The 18,515-nt window shown below is 41.6% G+C and overlaps 1 protein-coding gene across 5 annotated transcripts in view; it reads left to right on the top strand.

The window, feature by feature from the left end:
* GRIK1 (glutamate ionotropic receptor kainate type subunit 1) overlaps window positions 1-18,515 on the top strand; it is a 238,157-nt gene that overhangs the window by 104,834 nt on the left and 114,808 nt on the right. For all 5 annotated transcript variants that reach the window (XR_012670308.1, XM_075133209.1, XM_075133214.1 and 2 more), the window contains exons 2-3: window positions 14,539-14,706; window positions 17,971-18,228. Coding sequence is in view for 4 of the 5 variants with exons in the window: in XM_075133209.1 (XP_074989310.1) it covers window positions 14,539-14,706; window positions 17,971-18,228 (426 nt within the window). In the remaining variant the exon portion in view is untranslated. The remainder of the gene's footprint in view (window positions 1-14,538; window positions 14,707-17,970; window positions 18,229-18,515) is intronic.

The raw sequence follows: 18,515 nt of genomic DNA on the forward strand, positions 1-18,515 counted from the left end.
CCCACAGCCCTCAATGGTGCAGGATCAAGGCCTAAATGCACATCCACAAGTGGTCATAAAAAGCACAGGGTACTAAAAATCATTAATCATTGAAACCAACGGAGACACACCCACTTATACCAAGTCTGAATTTGTCTTTGTAAGTGCAACTATGGTTATTACAGGTGTAGAGCAGTTAATGGCTTTTATTATGAGCCAGTTCTTTATATACTGTAGAGTTTCTTCAGGTCATGTCTAAGTGAAATGTGAGCCAATTTCTAGAGTAATCATATGTAAGGCAACGTACCAAAACATTAAAAACACAGGTACAATTAAATTGTCTGTTCAGATAATAAATCTCACTTGATTTTTTCCCATTAAAATATCAGTGCTTCAGAAAATCTTTTTCCTATGAAGGACAGGCATGGGAAACATTTCTGCCCTTTATGGGTTTTCCAGTAAGGGTATGTCTATGCTGCAGTCAGACTGCACATATAGGCATCCCCAGCCAGTTTTGACTGAGATAGCCACTGTGATCACACTTTTCAGAGTAACAGCCGTGTTAGTCTGTATTCGCAAAAAGAAAAGGAGTACTTGTGGCACCTTAGCGACTAACCAATTTATTTGAGCATGAGCTTTCGTGAGCTACAGCTCACACTGCTATTTTTAGCAAGCTAGCTCCATCAAAGCTAGCTTGGGTGTTGTCATAAATATAAAAGGAAGGGTAAACACCTTTAAATCCGTCCTGGCCAGAAGAAAAACCCTTTCACCTGTAAAGGGTTAAGAAGCTAAGACAACCTCGCTGGCACCTGACCAAAATGACCAATGAGGAGACAAAGCTGGAGCAGGGGGAAACAAAGGGTTCTCTCTATGTGTTTTTTGTCAGGACCAGAGCAGGTCAGAACTCCTGTAAAAAGTCAGTAAGCAATCTAGTTAGATATGCGTTAGATTCTGTTTTGTTTAAATGGCTCATAAAATAAGTTGTGCTGAATGGAATGTATATTCCTGTTTTTGTGTCTTTTTGTAACTTAAGGTTTAGCCTAGAGGGATTCTCTATGTTTTGAATCTGATTACCCTGTAAGGTATTTATCATCCTGATTTTACAGAGGTGATTCTTTCACTTTTCTTTAACTAAAATTCTTCTTCTAAGAACCTGATTGCTTTTTCATTGTTCTTAAGATCCAAGGGTTTGGGTCTGTGTTCACCTATGCAAATTGGTGAGGATTTTTATCAAGCCTTCCCCAGGAAAGGGGGTGTAGGCCTTGGGGGCATAAGATGTTTCCAAGTGGGCTTTTTCCCTGTTATATCTGTTAGACGCTTGATGGTGGCAGCAAAAAAGTCCAGGGACAAAAGGTAAAATAGTTTGTACCTTGGGGAAGTTTTAACCTAAGCTGGTAAAAATAAGCTTAAGGGGTTTTTCATGCAGGTCCCCACATCTGTACCCTAGAGTTCAGAGGGGGGAAGGAACCTTGACAGGTGTATCTACACATTCTGCAATCACATCTCCCGATAGCAGAGTAGACATCCCCAACAGAGACTGCAGCTTTCATTCCCAAACAGGATTCTGTGGTAACTACACAAGTGGGAAGTTGTCTGGAAAGAAATCGACTTAGTGGAGTGTCTGCTTGTCCTGTCTGCCCAGTAAGGACCTTTTTGGCACTGTCCCAGTCCCAGACATATTCTCTGCCCCATACATCTTTAAATGAGGCTGCAGCTGTTGTGCACTGTGATTGCCTGTTCCCCCAGTGGAGGTTGTCATCGTCAGGGACTTCTGCCATGCATTATGTCTGGAAAGCAGAAGATAGAATGATGGCTAACCTGGCTCAGTTAGATTCCTGCATTACCTCTATTACAGCAACAGCTCCTGTTATCTGCTGCCAGCTCTTCCAATAGACATTGCCATATCCCTGCAATTATTATGCTTTAAACACCTGTATCTCAATGACCATAGAAACTTGTGGCAACATGTTCAGTGGTGCTGAGCACCCACAAATTATCATTGACTGAAAAAATCAGACCATTAGCACCTATAGATGGATGCTCAAGAGAGCCTAGACACCAAATTCCTATTTAATTCAATGGGCAATACGTGCCTCAGAACTTTCAAAAACCCCACTGGACACCTATTTGCATTTTATACACGCCTTTAAAAGTCTGGCCCTAAGTGACATCAGGTATGTCTACACTGCAGTAAAACCATGTGCGACTGGTCTCAGCTGATTCGGGCTATGAAACTGCACTGTAGATGTCCTGGCTCAGACTGGAGCCCAAGCCCAAGCATCTAAACTACACTTTTATAGCCCCTCAGCTGGAGTCAGATGACACAGGTCAGCCATAGGTGTTTTATTGCAGAGTAGCCATACCCTTTGGGGCCTAAGTGATGTAGGCGTGATTCTCATTGGAACATGTTCTCCTAAGTGCTTTTGAAAATGTCAGCCTACATGAAGAATATTAAGCTGAAAAAGGAGAATTTGTGAGTATTGGGACACTTCATTACAGTCTTGATAATAGCTTTAGCTATAAATCTCAGCTGTACTTCTTGTCTACCATTCTGCTTATGCCCTGGTTTTTCATTTTTAGGGGTTTTAAGTACAGCCTGGTGAGCATTTTCAAATACAGGGGTTTTAATATGTGAATCCCAGACTGAGTATGAAACTTTTGAAAATGCAGAGGGTTTAAAAAACACAAATGTATTTGGATTGTCACTTAAATTCTTCCCACTGTTCCAAGTCCCACAGCCTCTAGTGTTCTTTTATAGCCCTGGCTCCTGGAGTCATGTGAATATGGGAATCTCATTATTTCTTTTAAATGAAAGCTAAGTTGCTAGGCCTCATGGTTGTGGAGAAAAGCTTGAAAATGTCACATGAATACACTATATGGGTTCACAAACCAGAAGGCAATTGATGATTTAAAAATAACACAGGAGTTCTTTTTAAATCATCAAGATTTAAGCCAATCTCATGGGTTTTGTGGTCCTGACTTATGATTTTTTAAAACACTTATAGTTGGCAATATTGTTTTCCTTTAGTTCCACAGTAATGCTAAAAGACTTCCCTTTTGCTGGCATGCATCCTGTAAGTACTGTTGACATAGTAGGAGAGAGCAGAGTTTACTAGAGAAAATCTATTAAAAATATTGGAGAGAAATTCAGTGGACCCTATTATAACCCAATCCTTGCTGGACATTTTCTGGAAAGACTAGTGCCGCAAGGAGACCTGCAACTGATCACAAAAGAGAAAGGGCAGTCATGTATATGTTGTAGTACTCTTTGGTTAATTGGAGTGAGTTGTAGTTGGGAAGCATCCAATAGGTTTTGTTGCAAAATCTGGAGTACATGCACTGAAGCCGATGAACGCAGTAGCATGCTAGAGCAGAGCTTGGTGCTGAAAACCATCCCAGTTACTATTTATTTTGTCTGTGTACTGTGCAATAAACACTGTGCTTTCAGGCTGGCTTTCCTGCAGGGTACTCACAAAGGGGCACGGACTATAAAAAGCAAAACAAAAACAGATGCGTTCGTGCGTCAGTCCTGTTTTGAAGAGTCAGAGCGTGGTATAGATTTGTCTTCATGAAGCAGATGCATTTTAACACCTGTGATTTGCAGGTTAGATTACTGGGTGACTGCTTCAGTTTGGCTTGCTTTCTAGGGGGCTATAATGGAGAGTAAGAGATGGTTTAAGAGGGTTTCAGTGACTAGTCAGGTTGCCCCTTACATTTGCTAGCTGGATATAAGATTAGGAAGGAAAGTCCACAGAAATCTCTCTGCAAGTGGGGAAGGGGTGTAGCTTTGAAAAAACTTTGTAAGTTAATTTATGGCTTGAAAAAATGTCAGATTGATACCACTGAAAACTGACATCCCCTGTTGAGCCACAGGACAGGGTAGAATCTCAGGCAGTAGAAGTCCAAACTTGCCCCTCTGCCCTGCCCAGATGCTTTGGCTCCAACATGCACAGACACCTTTGAGGATCAGTTTCCATCATGCCTATTCAATCTTGGCCATAGTGCTAAGACTGCTACATATGATGATGTTTTTGTGACATTGAGAACTCTCCCTGGGAACTGGGCAGACAATAATACCTTTCATAAAAGAGCAACAACTTTTTGCTGCTACTGATTAGGGTTGAATTTATATCAGGTCAAAGGAGTCAAAAGCTCTGTCCCATTAGCACTCTTGAGCACCTTGGAGTGAAGCATTTTAAGAATAGGTGGGGGAAAAGACGTGATCTAGTAATGACTTCCGAGTCTTAGTCCTTGACAGCATCTTTAAGTGATGACAGATTTATCTGGTTAGAAAGACTTTTGTAACATTTTTAGGAGTGCCCACTGAAGTGTGCTTTTAAGGTTTTGACATTTCACTTCCTGTCGATTTTTTCTTTCAAAGGATGCAGGAGGTTGATGCCTTGTCATATTAGTCAGTTCAACTTGGATTCCCTTCCTCCTCCTCTTTGAACATCAGTCACTCATCTGGCTAGTGCTCTCGTCACTGTCAGAACTACCCTTGCCAATTAGCCACCATTTCCCTTTTATTCACTGCTGAGGAATATTTTAATACACCTGACTCTAAGGCCTGGTCTACAGTACTCAGTTATTTCAGAATTAGCCGAGTTACCTCGAAATAAAACTGGTTCCATCCACACAACCAAACCAGTTTTTTTTTATTTAAAGGGCTCTTTACTCAGATTTCTGTACTCCACCTCGGCAAGTGGAGTAGTGCTAAAAATCGCGATGGCAGTTCCGGGTTACAGGTACTGTGGACACAATTCGACAATATTGGCCTCCAGGAGCTATCCCGGAATGTTCCCTTGTGACCACTCTGGACAACACTCTGAATGCCGATGCGCTAGCCAGGTAGGCAGTAAAAGCCCCGGGAACTTTTGAATTTCCTGTTTGGTCACCAACAGCACAGGCGACCATCAGCACAGTCCACCATCACAGGTGACCACGCAGTCCCGGATTCACAGACCGAGCTCCAGCATGGTCCGAACTGGAGGTACTGGATCTCATTGCATGTTGGGGAGACTAATCTGTTATGGCAGAACTACGTTCCAAATAAAGGAACACAAATACGTACACTAAAGTCTCCAGGGCCAAGTCAGAAAAAGGCTACTCCAGGGACACAGAATAGTGTCGTACAAAAATCAAGGAGCTCAGGCAAGCGTACCAAAAAGCTAGGGAAGTGAACGGGCGCTCTGGGTTACAGCCCCATACATGCCGCTTCTACCGTGAGCTGCATGCAATTATGGGGGGGGGGTGATGACACCACTACCCCACCACTGTCTGTGGACACCTACAAGGGGGAGTAGCACAGAGCGAGGAGGATGAGTTTTTGGAGGACGAAGAGGAGGAGGAGGACAGCGCACAGGCGGCAAGTGGGGAATCTGTTTTCTCCCCTAGCCAGGAACTATTCTTAACACTAGAGCCAATAGCCTCCCCCTACTCCCAAAGCATGCTCCCGGATGATGACTCTGGAGAAGGCACTTCTGGTGAGTGAGAGCTTGATGGGAGCCACGCAGTGGGGGGAAACCTAGCTGCGCTGGGCTGTTCACGTTTAGTTTAAAGGGCTCATCCCTGCTCACAGTCTCATTGTAACCCTGCTGTGGGTGTGTGTAACTATCATCCCAGAGAGTCCACAGGCTGCCTGCAAGCTGAATTCTGTTGCCTGGCCACATGTGATCACGTACTCACACCAAAGTGGCAGGCACTTCAGTATAAGAGGCAAAATGAGACCTTGTACAGAAAGAACATGTGCTATGTACTATGAATTGCCTGTTTCACTGAGAAACAGTGTCCCCTTTATTCTCTAAAATGTATCTTTTAAAATACAACCCTCCCTTTTTCTCCTCCTGCAGCAGGTGCAAATGTTTCAATGCGGCCCCCATCTACTCCATCCCAGAGGCTGGTCCAGATTAGAAGGCGGAAAAAATGAACTCGGGATGACATGTTTGCCAAGCTCATGCAGTTCTCCCCTACTGCTAGGGCCCAGCTGAATGAGTGGAGGCAAACAATTGTTGAGTCGCGTAAAGCATTACATGAATACAAAGAGAGGGGTGCACACGATGAGAGCGGGCAGGATGCTATGTCAAGCTCATGGGGGAGCAAACTGACTTGCTCTGCTGTATGGTGGATCTAATGCGGGAAAGGCAACAAGACCACAGACTGCCGCTGCAGCCTCTGAATAACTGTCCTCCCTCCTCCCCAATTTCCATAGCCTCCTCACCCAGACACCCAAGAACGCATGGGGGGTGGGGAGGCTATGGGGACCCACGCAGTCAACCCCAGAGGATTGCACAAGCAGCAGAAATCTGGCATATCCTAAATTTTGATTTGGTTTCTGGACTTGTCCTTCCCTCCTCCACCCCTCTAATCCAATACCCCCCTACCCCCATCTAGCTTCTGATTTCTCTCAATGTTTTGTGCAACAAATAATAAAGAACAGTTTTTAAACAATTGTGACTTTATTTCCTTTCACATACACACGGCGGGTAACTTTAAGAGAAACAAAACTCTCACACTGTACCCTGGCCAGTCATGAAGTTGGCTTTCAAAGCTTCTCTGATGTGGAGTGCGCCCTGCTGCACTCTAATTGCCCTGTTGTCTGGCTATGCGAAACTGGCCGCCCCCTTACTCTCACAGATATTGTGGAGCACACAACAAGCAGCAATTACAATTGGAATAGTCGTTGTGCTGAGATCTAACCGAGTCAGTAAACTGCACCAGCGCGCTTTCAAACATCCAAACGCACATTCTACCACCATTCTGCACTTGCTCAGCCTATTAGTTGAATTGCTCCTTACTACTGTCCAGGGTGCCTGTGTACGGCTTCATGGCATTAAGGGGTAGGCTGGGTCCCCAAGGATAACTATAGGCATTTCAACATCCCCAACAGTAATTTTCTGGTCTGGGAAGTAAGTTCCTTCCTGCAGCTGTTCAAACAGACCAGAGTTCCTGAAGATGCAAGCATCATGCACCTTTCCTGGCCATCCCACATTGATGTCGGTGAAACGTCCCTTGTGATCCACCAGTGCTTGCAGCACCATGGAAAAGTACCCCTTGCAGTTTACGTACTGGCCGCCCTGGTGTTCCGGGGCCAAGATAGGGATATGTGTTCCATCTATAGCCCCACCGCAGTTAGGGAAGCCCAGTGCATTAAAGCCATCCACAATGGTCTGCACATTTCCAAAAATCACTACCCTACGCTTGATACCAGCTGGTCAATGATTGCATTGGCTACTTGCAGCACAGCAGCCCCCGCAGTAGATTTCCCCACTCCAAACTGATTCCCGACTGACTGGTAGCTGTCGGGCGTTGCTAGCTTCCACAAGGCTATGGCCACTCACTTCTCAACTGTGAGGGCTGCTCTCATTTTGGCATCTTTGCACTTCAGCGCAGGGGACAGCAAGTCAAAGTTCCATGAAAGTGGCCCTACGCATACGGAAGTTTCTCAGCCACTGGGAATCATCCCATACCTGCAACACTATGCTGTCCCACCAGTCTGTGCTTGTTTCCTGGGCCCAGAATCGGTGTTCCACGGCCTGAACCTGGCCCAACAGCACCATGATCTCCCAATCACCACATGCCATGCCGTCTGTGTCCATGTCATCAGTACAGTAATCGCACTGTCGTTCCTTCCTTGCCCGGTTTTGCAGGTATTGCACGTATTGCTGATAACGCATGAGGTATTTACAATGGTCAAAACTGCAGTGGAGATCTGATCGGGCTCCATGGCTATGGTGCCTGCATGGGTAATCCTGGAAAAAGGGCGCAAAATGTAGAAGAAGGCAGCAGAAGCTGTGCTGTTTGTTTCACGGTAGCTGAACAAAGGCTGAAAATTGTTGTCTTCTGTGGCTTTCATGGAGGTGGGAGCCCAGGACAGACTACATGGAGAAGCTTGGAAGCGTGGCAATAGCGGGAGAGCAGAGTTGGCGGTGGAAGCTGTGCTGCTCAGTTCACGATGGCTGAGCAGAGTTGAGTTGGAGAGGTGGATTCATAGTAGCAGGAGAGCAGCGGTGCACCATCTGCTGAAAGCAGTATGGCATCTGCACGCCAAAAAGTCACGAAACGATTGTCTGCCATAGCTTTCTGACGATACACACCCAGAAACACCCGCAAGAATGTTTTGCCCCATCATACACTGGGAGCTTAACCCAGAATTCCTATGGGCAGTGGGGACTGTGGGATAGCTACCCACAGTGCACCGCTCTCACATTCGATGCTAGCCTTGGTACTGTGGCCGCAATCCGCCGAATTCATGTGCTTTAGTGTGGACACAAGACCGAATATATAAAATAGCTTCTGAAAATTCAAATAGAACTTCAAAATAATTTCTTATTGTAGACATACCCTAAATGTCTTTCTTTAGCCCTTTGCCCATAGTCTCTCAGTGAAAATGGTGAAAGGAGATGGTTTCCCACATCCATCCACAAATTGTGTGTGTGTGTGTGTGTGTGTGTGTACATGCGTGCACACAAAAGATGTGGGACCAGATCCTGCACCCATCCATTTCACACTGATCCAGCAGTGCAAAGCAGAGGGACAGCTGTCATCTCAGTGCAGCTGGGATTCCCCAGATATAAAGGGACCAGGTGACATAAGGCTGCTACATCTGTTTCTACATCACCTGTGTCCCTCCATACCAAGCATGACGGGGGCATGAAAGGAAAGAGCAGGATTACAGTGTGTTCCAGTGTTCAGTGGCTCATGAAATAGCTCCCAGGGTACTGTTCTAATCTGTGGACTTTAGAGCAGCCCTTACGCTGCTCTAGGTTACAATAGTTCATCCCCTGGTGCGGCTGAGGATTAGAGTAACAGAAAAGGTGTCTTAGATCTAGGTCAAAGGATGGGGGACAATGGGAGATCTTCCAAAGAACTTGAAACAAACATCAGCCCCTTCCGAAAGTCTCCTCCATGGTTGGTGTTCAACTGTGTCATTTCAGGAGCATTGTTTATATCTAGTGTATCACTTTTTTTCTTGTAGAGCCGTCTGGTTAATTCATTTTTAAAATGTTGTACAATCTTCACTTGTATTTAATTGCAACATCTGATAAGTATGATAAAGAACCAGTTTATCACTTAAACTTCTGTTTCTCTTCTAGTTTGGAGCTCACAACAAACTAGGGTGATCAGATAGCAAATGTGAAAAATTGGGACAGGGAGTTGGTGGGGGTAATAGGAGCCTATATAAGAAAAAGGCCCAAAAAAATCAGGACTGTCTATCAGGACTGACTGGACTATAAAAAAACCTGGACATCTGGTCACCCTACAAACATACATGATAGTTAGGTATTTACTAAATATAGGAAGGTGAATTTAGTGGATTAATTTGTTAAATTTCTTCAGAAATATTAAAAATACAATAGGATAAATTTTATTCACTATCATTTTTAAAGATGCCTGATGAAGGATTTATGGTCTGATATAACCCTTTTCACATTTAGGTCACTGGCTAGAACCAAACCCAGGTCGGTAGGGATCCGAAGTTGTTCACACAAGAGTAGATTCTACCACTCTTACTCACACTGAGCAGCACCTTACTCTGCGAATAATCCCTTTTATTTGTATGATTAACAGGAATATATTCAAATACAGACATTATTCAGCATGAAGAAGGGTGGTGGCATCTTGTTCTAAACAACTATGAACAATCAGATAGCTGCTTGTTGGCCTCTGAAAATAATCTATTTAGTGGTCTCAGGCCAGTTTCCAATGAAAAAGCATCCAGCATTTGGTGGCTGCACATCTGATTATGAAGCAGGGTGTTTAGTTGAACTAAAGATGCATGTACAGATACATGTACATATTGATTGCATATCCAAAACAAATGCTTGCAGGCATACCCAGAGTACCTCACACACCAATAAATGCACTGGTATGTATATGGTATAAGCCATTTTCAAAAATACTTTAACACCGTTAGTGTAGACAAGACATATCTAGAATATGGACTAGAGGGACACTTTAGCATATCCCTCTAAAATACAGCAGTATTTAAGCTATAGACAGCAGGCTTTTAGAAATACTTTCAGAGTACATTTTTAGAGTACAACAATGCATATACAATTCCCATTGAGACTGCTTTGCAATGATATTCTAATGAGGATTCTGTCCTTTTCAGTAACATTTTTAGGGTGTGCATTTTTTCCCCTTAAAAAAAAAAAAAAAAAAAAATCGATCAGCTTGCAGCTTTTGTGGACACTTCTTATTTGGAGACCAAAAAAAGTTTGATGTAAAATTCTGCTTTAAGTATAAATGACTACTGCGAGATATATTAACTATTAATCTTAATTTCTCTTTTCAATTTTTCTGAGTGTATTTAGAAGGTGACCGATAACATCTGAAAAAGTGTTGTCCTAAATACAGATTAACTTAAATATTTCTCGTTTTCCCCATATGGACCTCAATGTAGTAATGAGAATAGTATCAGTAGATGCCCTGCTCCTGCATGGAAATCAAGAGGGCTGGGTGCAGGCATAGGGATCTGCCCACATGAATCTCATTGAGGATTAGGGCCTTTTAAATAGGTATGTAGATTGCAAATGATTGGGCCAGAATAATGATGATGTAAATGTTCCAGTGGATCGCTCTTGGGTTCTTCTGCATCGGAGTGGGAAGATGCATGCATTTACAAATGTGCATGTGGTGTGTGAAGCACCCAAAATCAGAGAGATCAAACCATTTAAACTATTTCAGGAAACTAAAGTTATAGAAGCATAAAATATTTAGCAAGCAAGATAGAGATGTTTTGCTAAGATCATAATAGTTTAAAGAAACCAAACGGCAAGAAAAAGAGGATGGCATACTATATAGACAGACCCTGACTTGCTTTAGCACAGAATTATCTCTGTTTGGGAGTAGGTTTAGTCAATGTTTGTATATGTTGGAAGAGGAGAAATAGTCAGCTGATGAGAGGAAGGAAGGTAAATTGTGGTTAACCAACAGAATGGTAAACTGGTTGGCAATGCTGTTGTTCATTATCAATAAGAACTCTAGGACCTGAAACAATTTTGTGCAGTCAGAGTTAACCCTGCAGTACATAACTTAAGATATCACATCTCAAGCAATTACGCTATTTTATATGGATTAGAGAGGTAATATAAACTACATATTTAAAGGAGTAGCTATCGAAATAGATAACATTGCCATCTTGTTTTCTTTTGATAGCTTCTAGTGCTTTTACTGTTGAGTTAAAATGCAAAGCAGGTCTTAATTCCACTGTGTATTTCCCTTTCCTGATTGTCAGCTAATGACTATACTAAACCTATATTGGTGACATCAAAACGGCAAGAGATTGCAGTACATTAGCTGAATATAGTCTGATGAATAGAAAATATAAAATTTCACAAGGGGGAAATGGGAAAATATTTAACTGAGAAATCCAGAATATTCTCTAGTGCCTTGCACTAAAAGGAGTAAATTATACTTGCTAAATCAAGTACTGAACCTGGAGACTGCTGTTTAAAGGAGTGCTTTTTTTTTTTTAAATGGCTGTGTGTTATACATTCATCAAATCAGTGTTCCCAGAAAGCCTGAATGTGTTATTGGCATAAAAAAAGTCTCTAGAGGTTAGTATATATTCCAGTCACCCCAAATCATAAGTCTAAGCACCAGATCAGAAAGACCTGAGAACCCTGATACATACTAGCCTTCCTTCCCCCTAAACTTCCCTGTGAGAACCACCAAGGCATTCCATTATAATGTTCAGTTCCCCTCAAAAAAACAAACAAAAACAAACAAAAAACCAAAACAGTCACACCTGTTACTCTTTAAAAGGCTCTTCCTTGGAAATCCCACCTCAAGTTTCCAGAAAGACTTAACTTCAGTTGTCAGCAGTATAATCAGGAGCAGATCACAGATTTTATTTTCTGGCCTCTGAAAATATAACAGAAGCAGAACAGAACCTAGGAACTAATATAGTTGCCCATGTGGAATGGCATGCAGCCATGATCCTATCAGATTTTACAAGTTTAAGAAGGGTTGAGTCAGTATTTGGGTGGGACATTTCCCCAAAACCACCTACCTACATGCTGCAAGTAGTATTGTGGGTGATTATTCAATAGGTAGTGTTCGCCCCTTTGAGAAAGTGCTGAACCAATTCTCCAGCACAGTGCTAGTGGGCACTGTGTTGCTGGAGGTGTCATTTTTCTTGAGCACTTTTGGAACTTTTTGTAGGAACAGGGACATTAGTTCTAGTTTTGTCACCAAAGTCCAACTTCAGAAGCTGCATTCTACCTACTTACATTTCTCCCTGCAGTTTCAATACGATAATGGCATGCTTTATCCTTCATTGTTGTGCAGCATTTGTGTGTGCTGTCAAACAGCTGGAATTTTTCACCCCAGAAGCAGCTTCATTTCACTAGTGGATAAAATGATCCCCGAGTAATGGGCCAGTTTTGCTCCCATTAAGGCCCCACTCCTCCAAGTGGCTTCATGTGGGTGGACCCACCATGGTGTTAATACAATGTTAATATGAGAGTTAAAATTTTTCAAGTCATGAAGTGTTAAAGTTAAGGCTCCAATAGCAACATTAACTCACATTGCATACATGCAGCATCTTCCCTTCCTACCTTTCTTGCTAAATGGTTACCAGTAACTTAATATATTTCTGTTTATATTAAAGAGGTCACAAAATGTACAGCATACGTGCATGTTGCTGTAAGATCCTTGGTCTGGATCCAGCACGGTGGTGCAGCTGCTTTGTGGTGTAGTGCTGATGCAATGTGACCCTCAAGCTGCTATTGCTGATTGCGGGCGGATCAGCCCAGCAGCACAGTCAAGCCTCCAGTAGCCTAGAATCCACCTCGGCTATACCAGTATCAAGGGCATGGCCAAGGTGTTCCTGTTGATCCTTCGCTGCTATTCGAGACCCTTGGAGTTAAGCATAATAAAGCTATACAAGATCCCTAAAGAGCACAATTTAGAGCAGCTTTCACCTGCTCCCATTTACACAAATGACTTAGTGCACAGCTAGCCTAGAAGCAAGGGCACAAATCCAATCTTTGCAGTCCCTGCTCCTGAGCTGCGCGGGGTGCTTTTTGGTGGCAGCCTAAAATTTGGGACCTTGATTTTTATACTTCCTGACTCTTATTAATTTTAAGTATCCAGACTTCTAAGTTTGTGGTTTAATATAGTCATGGCCATAATTCCTTCACAAAACCACATTCTAAGTCTCAGCGTTCAGCTGTTTGGGGATTTCTGTGTGAAAGTCCAGCAATAAGCTTTCAAAACAGGAAAAATGTTTATTTGTCCTCTGGGCCTGGGGGAATTTGCCCAGATTTTAACCAAAAAAATCCAAAAACCTTCCAGGCAGAGATTAAGCTCGGAAACTTTCAGCCCAAGTAGGGTTTTTATTGGAAAATTTGAAGCATCTGAAAACTAGGAATTAAAGAAATCATTTTGCAACTTTATGATAGCATGGTCTAACCAAGCAACCGATACAAGACAACCCAGATTTTACCTTGCTCTATATGGCTGGAGTGGGGACAGTTGTGTTAGGAGCCTTCCCCAAACTTCCTGTGCCAAGGTTGACCTTTACTACAGTCCTTGCACTCCCCTGATTAACAAAATGCCATGAGGTTAGCACAGCTGCTAGCTCAAGCCTCTCCAGAGGAGGTGCAATCATAACCCCACCCTCCTTTCCACTGGTCGGCAGGAGCAACAGGTGGTATAATGCTTGTACAAGGCACAATGCCCCCCAGAGGTCCAACTGAGGTAGCTCATCTCTGCTTAGTGCCCTCAATGCCCGGCTGTGCCTGAAATGGGTAAAGTTCTAAGGGCAACGTTTTCAAAGTACTTAAAATCACTTTTGAAAATTGGACATAAGAGCTGCCATACTTGGTCACACCATGATCCACCTTGCCCAGTATCCTGGTTCTGACAGTGGCCCATAACAAAGTTTCTGGAGGAGCATACAGAACAGAGCAATTATGAAGTGATCTGCCCACCTTCCACTCCAGCTTCTGGCAGTCAGAGGTTTAGGGTCACCCCAAGTATGTGACTGTCCTTGATCATCTTGACTAATAGCCATGATGGACCTATCCTCCATGAACTTATCCAGTTCTTTTTGGAAACCACTTATACTTTTGGACATCACCACATCCAGAGCATTGAGTTCCAGAGGTTAGTTGTGCACTGTGTGAAAAAAGTACTGCCTCTTGTTTACATTAAAACTACTGCCTATTAATTTCATTGAGTAACCCCTGCGTTTTGTATTGTGTGAAAAGGCAAATAACACTTCTCTATTTCCACACTATTCATGATTTAGGCTCTATGTCACTTATATGCCTTGAAATTTTTATCCAAAAGTATGTTACTTTAAAAATATTTACCTAGAACATGTGCAGCATCTTTCACAGATGTCTCTACAGGTAGTGTGTAGAATATGGATTTATTCTACAGTAATATCATGGATAAAATGAATGACCCCACATCCATTAGTCTTAAAATCCTAGTTTAACAATGCTGAATACTCAGGCTATTATTGCTCATAACGTGCTTTTATCTTCCATGTATAGTGATGAATGAAGAAGTGAATAATGCTTCTCCTTTATCTCCTTGCTTCTACAGGAGGAATATTTGAAACTGTGGAAAATGAACCTGTTAACGTTGAAGAATTAGCTTTCAAGTTTGCAGTCACCAACATTAACAGAAACAGAACACTGATGCCTAATACCACATTAACCTACGACATCCAGAGAATTAACATCTTTGATAGTTTCGAAGCTTCAAGACGAGGTAATTATCTTAATATTTTATTCTTCTGTAATTTGTATGTTCTGTACAGTGTTATGCTTTTGCGGTAGCTCAGATATTTAGAGACAAAGTATAGCAGGAAAATTCAGTCTACAGCATTATTGGGAGGTAAGAGCTAAAGCTGGAAGACACTTTACTCTTATCTAGTCTTTGATAAGCTAACACCACCAAATGGAAGATGGCAGGGCCAACCCAATTCTCTTTTAAAAAAAATGGATTTACCATAGAATTCTGAAGAAAATGAAAGTAGGTTAGAAGAGAACAGTGAGATGTCATGTCTCATAATTAAGAAACATTGATATACAGAATTCACACCAAACTAATTCCAAGGTACTAAGAACAGGGTGAATGAAGAGGTTATCCTGAAATGTTAACACTTTGCGAAACAGCAGATGGGTTGCTCTATTCTAACCATTTATAAAAATTGGGCTTGAAAAAGTAAGAAATATATATTCTTATCCATTTATTTTCCCTGAAAAGATGACAAGTGTCTGACACCTCATCTAACGTGCAGACTAAAAGTCAAAATCTCATCTGGGACTGTTACTTGTTTCCTTGGACACAGCCTAATCATTCATTTCTAAAAGACATCCTTAAGTATGCTAAGAGTCCATAGACAGTAGTTGCGTTCCCTGAATTCAAACACGGTCACAAAAGTTGATGGAAACAAGACTAGAAAAGAGAGCCATAAATCACCAAGGCTTGAGGATGTGCTTTGTAGTTCATTCATTAAAATTATGTGGGTTACTGTAAAAGCAAATGCATAAAATAAGTTTGCTAGAAGGCAAGTTCAGGATTACTGAACTAGATATGCAGACCCACATCATGAGTTGTTAGGAACAATGACTTGCTCCTTGTTATTTATATATTTGCCTCATAGCACTCAGTGTAATTTATTACTCAACTTAAAAACAAAAACAAAACGAAAACCAGGGAGCTGCTTCAGACAAAATTATAAAATTCCTTTATAAGACAGTTCTTTGTAGTTTTCCTTGTTAATTTGCCTTTCAAATATCATTTCTGGACTCATGCATACTACATAGGTCATGGTAGGTTTTAACAGACAGAATTTCAGATTCCATAAAAAGATCCTACCTTGTGGCTACTGAGAACTACTATTAAACTCATATTCCAAACCACATCAAATAAAAATGTTTACTTTTTGTCCTCATAAAACATTGACAGCATCTTTATGATTTTAGGATTGTTAGGATATAGATATTCAGGCCTGCCTGTAAAGGCCTATACTTTAAGAATGTAGGTATATGTTTATCATTTAGCTAGTAATAGGAGGTATACAAGAAAGAATCTGTGTAAGGGCCTACTCTCACTGTGACAGTCTGAGGCCCTGTTCTTAGGCTAATGCCTTTGGCTAAGCAGCAGAGGCAGTCATATGCTGGGAAGCGCACGGTCACATCCTCACATTCCAAACTAGTCAATATGGGGCTGTTAGGAAGGTGATCAGATATATCACCTCCAGAGAAAGGGAAGAGCCTAGAAGATATAAAAGGAAATTTAGGTTGATAGTTTTCTGTCTAGTAAGAACTCACTTATCAATAGACAGCTGGGAAACCCTTATGTCTTTATAGATGTAGTTGTGAAATCCTCACTTCTGTATTGTTTTGTCATTATAGTTCCCACTTCGCTATTGTTTACTGGCATGGTCTCTGTCTGGTTCTGTGATTGTTTGTCTGCTGTATAATTTATTTTGCTGGGTGTAAACTAATTAAGGTGGTGGGATATAATTGGTTAGCTAATCATGTTACAATATGTTAGGATTGGTTAGGTACATTTAAGTAGAATGATTGGTTAAGGTATACCTAAGAATATTACTATATAAATTAGGGGAAAACAGGAAGTAAGTTGGGATTCGAAAATAAGGATAAACCCCAATAAACATCAAATTGTTTGCACCTTCGGACTTTGGGTATTGTTGCTCTCTGTTCATGCGAGAAGGACCAGGGAAGTGGGAAAGTGAAGGAATAAGCTTTAACAGACATCAGTACCCACAATCCTTTAAGAAGGCTTGCAAATTAAACCTTGGAAAGCCATGTTTCATGCGGTGTGCGTACACAGTGCTCATTTGTAAGCTGAGAAAATAAGAAGTGCTTGATTTTCTGTCACATTGGACTAGTATCATAGAGCTAAATATTAGCAGAGAAGAGCTCAAGCTCATTGTCTTTGTTTGGATAATTTTAAGCATTTCAAGTAATTGCAGTTTATTTTGTGTTTATTCAACATTTCCAACAAACAAGAATCAGATCACTGCAGGCTACATGGAATGGTTTCACCCCAACCCATAAAGATTAGAAATATTTGCAGCTAGATTTCTATCACATACACAAGAGCTGTGAATTTTGTTGCATTTTAGAACGATTAGCCTGAGGAAAAGAGGAGAGGAACAGAGGTGTAGAGCAACATGGGTGTGGGGTTTTTTAGTTTATCGCTAGAAATAGCATACATTATGGTGATTGGAGTAAAGGTATCCTGCTTTGATATGATTTCCAGAACAATCTTATTTTTTTTTCTTATGATATCACTGGCTTGGGCCTGCTCTTATTAATTGCAATGGGAATTTTGCTATTGACCCGAGTGGGAGCAAGACTGGATTGAATATGCATTACATCATTTTGCATTTAAATTACTTAATCGCTAGAAGACATTTGCTTGACATTTTAAAAATGAATATACCAATGTGCAGCGAATCGCCATTTCTCTTTTTATTGGAAATAACGTCCCTGACCCTTAATAGTAAAAAGCAAGAAATATACAACACGAATCACAATGCCCTTGCCTCTTTATAACTCTTTGGCTTGAAATTAACAAACTAACTCATTTTGATAGCAGTTGGCCAACCTCTCCATTGTCACTCTGCCATGAAACTTAATTCATATGACATTCATTTGACATATAGGTTTTCAGTGTAGCTCTAGGTTTCTCCAGGATAACACCACATTGAGTGAGGCATTTCAGCTCAGTCTGATGAAAGGTAATGAAGTGAAACAGTCATCTTATTTTTTATTTGCAGCGAGTTGATTCTGTGATATACTGCTCATCAGCTGTGCAATGTAAAGTATCTCTAATGCAGGTGCCTTGGGGGACTGGAGAGCAGCGCAGTCACCCATTCTCAAAAGCATGCCTTTCAATACACAAAATGTACCACAAAACCAAACTAAAAATGCAGCACGTTACCTGACTTTGCAGATCATTTACAGCTCTTTTCTCCCCTTCCTCTCTCTTTCACAGCATGTGACCAGCTTGCGCTTGGTGTAGCTGCACTGTTTGGTCCCTCCCACAGTTCCTCGGTCAGTGCAGTGCAGTCTATTTGCAATGCTCTTGAAGTTCCACATATACAGACCCGATGGAAGCACCCTACAGTGGATAACAAAGATACATTTTATATCAACCTCTACCCAGACTATGCAGCCATCAGTAGGGCAATTTTGGATTTGGTATTATATTACAACTGGAAAATAGTGACAGTAGTATATGAAGACAGTACAGGTACGTAACCGTTGGGGCATGATTATATATAAAGATATTTTGTTTCATAAAAACTGAAGGTAGTAGGATGTAGCACATATGGGAGAATTCTCCTAGGATGTAGTGTAGAAACTTATCACTTGACACACTTTTACAAGTTTTCACTTTATCAGAATTCAGAGCTGCCCATTCAAGTGCTACCACCCTTGCGGTACCAGCTGGTGCTTTGCATACAGAAAGAATACGGTTTGACCACTGCTATAAAATGACATTGTGCTTTTCATCACTGAGAATAATAATACAAAATC

This window comes from Caretta caretta, chromosome 1 (genome assembly GCF_965140235.1).
Source record: "Caretta caretta isolate rCarCar2 chromosome 1, rCarCar1.hap1, whole genome shotgun sequence".
Taxonomy (NCBI): Eukaryota; Metazoa; Chordata; order Testudines; family Cheloniidae; genus Caretta; species Caretta caretta.